Raw genomic sequence first — 6,000 nt, 5'->3', positions numbered from 1 at the left:
GCTTGAATGTAACTCTGCACTCTTGCCTCATTTAGCATTTTTGGATACATGAATATGTATATGGTGTTGACTGATGGTTTGTCTTATTAAAAACACCATGAACAACATTAAAAATGTGATTTTCACCAAGGGGTTTTGTCCTGCATATTGTTGGGTCTAGCCCTAGACAGTTCAATAAATACATTTTGAGATTTGATAAACAATTTCTGTACTGTTGGGTTGCCACTTGATATCCAATGCAAAATCTGGATCCTGAAGTAATGAAGAAGTTTTATGTCATACAATTATGAAGTGTCTGAATACTGGGATAAGTACGGGAGATGTTGTTATTTGGTGAGAACAGGTGTTTGGATTACTTTGGTCCAGTTTTAACCAGACAACAGCATTCCTCAAACATGCTCAGAGATTAGTTGAGCTTGTTTGATGCAGATGCACCAAATCCCACGATGTTTGCACCTCAGTAAGATGCCATGCAGCTACAGCACAGCAGGATTCCACTGACCAAACAAGCAAACATTGCCATCCCGTTTATCCAACCCTATTTACCCAGCTGCGTCTCAGAGAGTCTTGAGGTAGCTGATAATTAAATTCGTGATTTGTCGTTTTTCTGTTGGATAAATAAATCTGCACATCGTTGCAAGCCACTGATTACCGGTCAGAATACCAATACGTGTTCATCAATGTGTTGATATGACTTAATTATTGTTTATATGAATTGTGAGCTTTTCTCTTGGATTGAATCTAAGCCATTCTTTAATTCCAGCCAGAACTAAACAAATGAAATCACAAGCAGATTACTCAGTTATTAAACTGTGAAGCTATCCTCAATTCATACACATTTAGCTTTATAAAGCTGTGTGAAACAGAAACATTTCCGCTTTGAAACTGCTGTAAAAGTTCCTACAGTTAACAGGCTAATGATGAACTATATTACTTTGGTGCAATCATTATTTTTGAAAAGTAACAAACCATTCCATATGTTACAGTGATTTCACCATGGTAAAAGGACTTTTAGGCCCGTCGTGTTGTACACATGGCCTTGAGTGGCTTATTACTTTATTACAATATGAATTAAAAAAACCCTGATTGGATAAGCCACTTCTGAAGCTGTATTACTGCACATATATAAAGTCAATATATCTACAATGTCCCCTAGAGTTATGTTTATGAACTTTAGTACTTGGTGGAATGAATGTTTAGCTTTACCATGGTAAAAATCACTGTTAGTCTCTCATGGATTCTAACTTTAAAATGAAATAATTATAACCTTTGTTATGGACCTTAGTCATTTGTGACAGAGTTTGAAGCATAACATATATTCTTTTTTGTCTGTTTTGAAATTTTAGTAAAGAAATTTTACAAAAAAAAAAAAAAATTAGTAAAAAATCAAAGGAATAAGGGAAATGAAAAACAATTTGTCTCAATTTTTAAGCTTATATTTATTAAATGAACATGAAAGCAAATTAGTTTTTAACATCTCACATGAGCTGTAAGGCGCAAGTCACCTTTTCCTCTGTAAAGAAAATCATATATAAAATTATTATTGCCTTCATTGTTTCAAACACCACGTGTCTCTTTCGTTCAGTGCGTCGTGCCGGGAGTGCGAATTATTTGGCCCTCGCTTCTTCCTCTGTCCATCGAGGGAGACGAAGAACCCGTCTCGATTTTAAAATGCACGAGAAACTTTGGTAACCCTTGTTCCTACGGCTGGAAAAAGTTGGCACAAAAGTCACTACTTCTTCCCAGTGGTGTCCGATGTTGAGGAAGGGACTTTCTCCAAAGGAAAACAAACAAGAAAACAACATCAGAAGTCCTTACAAAACCTGAAAACGCCAGGCGGCCTGGTCTTTGTAGTCCAAGCAGTCCGCCGCCGCAGAACTGAAGTTCAGTTTCCATGATGATGCCACGGCAGCCTGCTCTTTGTAATCTTTGTAATCCAGACAGTCTGAGGAGCTGAAAGGCAGCCCAGTGCCGCCGTACCCCTGGTGAGGGTGGTGCGGGTGCCCGCCGCTCTGCCCGATGTGGTGATGAGGGGCGGTGCTCAGCTGTGTGTGATGGGCGTGCGGGTGATGGTGGGTGTGACCTGGCATGGGCGCCAAGTAGGATCCGCAGTCCATGCCTCCAAAATAAGAGGCGGCGTTCGAGGTCGGGTAGCCCTGGGCGTAGCTGGGAGCCTGGTTGTAGGGCATGGGATATGACGGCACTCCTGTTGAGCTCCCGGCGCCCGAGATGGCCCTCTGCATGCAGGACGCGCTGGCCGGGGGGGAGATGTCGGGTAGCGAGGAGGGAGCAGGGAGTGGCGAAACTGGAGCGGGACTCCAGATGGACGAGACAGGTGTTGTTCCTGAGGACGAGCTGCTGATCAGACTCACTCCGCTAAGACCAGAGGGGTTGGAGCCTGAGGACGAAGACGAGGACGATGAAGAGACGGCAGGAGGAGTGAAGTGACCGCTGCTCTCTGACCCCGGGCTCTCACGGGACGGAGAGGGTTTCTTTTTCGCTGGACGGATCTTCGAATTGCTGCTGCTCTGCTGCTGCTGCCGACACTTTGCCCTTCTGTTCTTAAACCAAACCTGTCAACAAATACGTCACAGGATAATGAGTGTTATGCTTATGGATGGATTGGAAATCTGCAAATATTGTCAGTGACCTGAAATGTTACAAAAATAATCGCACTGACACAAAATTTGAATTGAAGCTGAACTGAATCAACATTGAAGTGAATAACAACACTGTTGTCTTTTGTAGAGCTGCTTTATAGCTGAATTGAACTTTCATAATTGATGAACTTTGACACTATAATTGAACTGAATTGAAACATTGAACTAAACAGAGCTGAGTAATGACACTTTCGGATGAGAACTAAATTTGAACTGAATTGAGCTGGATAATGACACTAACTTTGCAACATTGACACTGTTATTGAACTTAACTGAATCAATATTCAATTGAATTGAGTTCTATACGGTTGTTTTACAGCTGAGTTGAACTTTATAATTGATGAACTTTGCAACACTGAAACTGAATTGAACTGAAACAACACTGAACTGAATCAAGTTGAATAACGACACTATTGAATTCAGTAGAGTTGCTTTATAGCTGAATTGAACTCATTGTATAATTGATGAACTGCAAAATTGACACTGTTATTGAACTGAACTGAAACAACATTGAACTAAACTGAGCTGAATAATAACACTATTAGATGAGTAAAAAATGGAACTGAATTGACCTGGATAATGACACTAACTTTACAACATGTTATTGAAGTGAATTGAATTTGTTTCATAATTGATGAACATTGCAACACTGAAATTGAATTGAACTGAACCAACACTGAATTGAATCAAATTGAATAATGACACCATTGTCTTCGGTAGAGCTGCTTTATAGCTGAATTGAACTTGTTTCATAATTGATGAACTTTGCAGCATTGACACTGTTATTGAACTGAAACAACATTCAACCAAACTGAGCTGAAAAATTACAATATTGGATAAGAACAAAAATCTGACTGGATTGAGCTAATGACACTCATTTTGCAACATCAACACTGTTATTGAACTAAATTAAACTTATTTCAAAATTGAACATTGCGTCACTGACACTGAACAGAATTGAAACAACATTGACATAAACTGAGCTGAATAACATTCTATTGTCTTCCGTAGAGCTGCTTTATAGTTGAATTTAACTTGTTTTATAATTGATGAACTTTGCAACAGTTATTGAACTGAATTGAATCAACATCATTTTTATCATAATTGATGAATTTTACAATATTAACATTTATTTTCCTGTTTATTAAAGTGAAGCTACTTTGAAACAATCTGTATAAAGCGCTATATAAGTGACTTGACCTGAAATCTATCAGCATTAGGAAACTGGCACAACAACACCCACCTGCACTCTTGACTCGGGCAAATTGATTTTCAGGGCCACCTCCTCACGCATGAAAATGTCTGGGTAGCGCGTCTTAGCGAACAGGTTCTCCAGGATGTCCAGCTGAGTGCGAGTGAACGTGGTTCTCTCTCTTCTCTGTTTACGAGGATTTGCTGCAATAAGGAAGAAATGCAAATCATCTAAATCAAGCTTAAAGTGTATGAAAGCTCATACAGATGTACTTTGAAGTCAAGGAAATTTGCCTGAAGTGCTCTTGAATCATTTTAGAATTGCCACGCATTGCTTAAAAGTACTGAGAAGTTATTATTTGTTGCTTATTTGAAAAAAGATTCCACACTTTAAATGTTTATCTTTCAGGGATGCTTACCCGGATATCCCACAGAGGGATGGAGGAGGTCCATGGTTGCCCCGCTGAGCCCCAGCCCGTTCATGGCATAGGGGGCCTGTTTGAGGTATGACATCATTGTTGAGCTCCAGAGAGACACCTGCAGCAAGAATCAATGATTAAAATAAATAAAACAATAGTCCAAAAAATAAAAAAGTGTCCCCCCCCCACCCCATGTAATTTGATCACACATGCAGTAGCTTATCACAAAATGCAGGATAAATAAACAGCATTTGGATACACAGTCCCATTGTAAAAACATGTAAAACGCATCAAACGCATGTCACGAGAGTGATCATCAGTCTGAATATGACTAATGTCTTGCCTTTAATGATCTCTTTTTTCACACTCGACTAATCAAGGGCTTCACACACTAATTGGCCATTTGCATGTCATGCCCTGTTAAGCGCTCCTGATGGACGCAACGCCGCGGAGTGTTTGATCTTTTCTTTTGTTGCCGGTACAATTATGAATTTACTTAATGGTCGTTTTAAGCTAACAGATGGTAACAGACACATTTAAAGAGCAATGTAAATTTGATTTATATATAAAAATAAATAATTTGCATTAATAATTTGATCATTTAACTCCAGTCAGGGAATGACTGAACTCACTTCCAAAATGAATGAATGCACAAAAGGCATATTTTATATATATATTAGTATTTAAATAGGATATATAGGCCATATATAGCCAACAATCTTACAGAACAAACGAACAAATAAATAAATAAACAGTTAATTTTGTTTTTACGAATTTTACTATTAGAAACGAATATCTGAATTGTTTTTCTCCCCCTAAAATCTTCTGCATTTACGCAAAGCAGCAGCTCTGAAGCGCTTGTTTTCATGCACACAGAAGGCCGCTCGGATAAACTCGAGGCTTATGCGCATTTGGAATTATTTGGGAGGACCAAACTGTGTTTCGCTGCAATTGTTATGAGGCAATCGTACAAATGTATTAAGACAAAAGTTCTGTAAATGACATGTTGCGCTTTTTCTCCGTCGCTCATGCCTATGAATGGCCCCATTAATCCCACGCTGAGGACAGATAACATGGGCCTAAAGACTCCACAATCGAGCTTTAACTATATGTAAATGACCACTGAGTGTGCAAATTATTCGCCATAGCCATTTAGATTAGACACAGAGGGGACTCCATTTGCAGAAGAAACCTTATCAACTAAATAAACGACACAAACTCTCCTATTCTCCGCGCGCACTGCGCCTACTCTGCAAAGTTTGTTAATTAAGACTGCAATTGCGCAATTATGTTCTGAAGGATACAATTCTAGGAAAATATATTTATATATATAGCCTATGTCTATATTTTTAAAATATCTATAGGCAACGCAAATCATTAATTTATAATTATTTTCCTAAAGCAGCATACAAATGAGCAATTTAATGAACTCACTAAAATTTTAAAAATATTAAGTTGAATTGCTCCACTTAAAATGTACGCAAAAGCAAAGTTGTGCCAAAGTTACAACCTGTAAAGTTTATTGCACTTTTAAATCAGCCTAAAATCTGTGTGGCAAATGGATTGGATGGATAATATGATACTATAGGCCTACAATATAATCATCTTTACCTTTACATTTAGATAAATAAATTTAAAACATGTATACTGTACCTTTTATTATTGGTCTTCTCTGCTCTTTTCTTTGAGATCCACTGAAAATCCACAAAACCAAGAAACACTTTTTTTTT

At 38.3% G+C, this 6,000-nt stretch overlaps 1 protein-coding gene across 3 annotated transcripts; it reads right to left on the bottom strand.

The window, feature by feature from the left end:
- Positions 1–1,814: 1,814 nt before the first annotated feature.
- Positions 1,815–4,367, bottom strand: otx2a (orthodenticle homeobox 2a). 3 transcript variants are annotated; one of them, XM_067404450.1, is made up of 4 exons: positions 4,258–4,367; positions 3,904–4,066; positions 2,413–2,573; positions 1,815–2,355 (listed from the first exon to the last, which is right to left on the bottom strand). In XM_067404450.1, the coding sequence occupies exons 1-4, from the start codon at positions 4,365–4,367 to the stop codon at positions 1,815–1,817; spliced, it is 975 nt and encodes a 324-aa protein (XP_067260551.1). The 3 variants fall into 3 exon arrangements, with proteins under 3 accessions (XP_067260551.1, XP_067260552.1, XP_067260550.1); XM_067404451.1 differs by having other exon boundaries at positions 3,904–4,055; positions 4,271–4,367; XM_067404449.1 differs by having other exon boundaries at positions 1,815–2,573; positions 3,904–4,055; positions 4,271–4,367.
- Positions 4,368–6,000: the final 1,633 nt, after the last annotated feature.

The sequence above is a fragment of the Chanodichthys erythropterus genome, chromosome 12, assembly GCF_024489055.1.
Source record: "Chanodichthys erythropterus isolate Z2021 chromosome 12, ASM2448905v1, whole genome shotgun sequence".
In the NCBI taxonomy this organism is placed as follows: Eukaryota; Metazoa; Chordata; class Actinopteri; order Cypriniformes; family Xenocyprididae; genus Chanodichthys; species Chanodichthys erythropterus.
The sequence above is the reverse complement of the archived record's forward strand: the minus strand, read 5'-3'. Positions and strand labels throughout refer to the sequence as shown.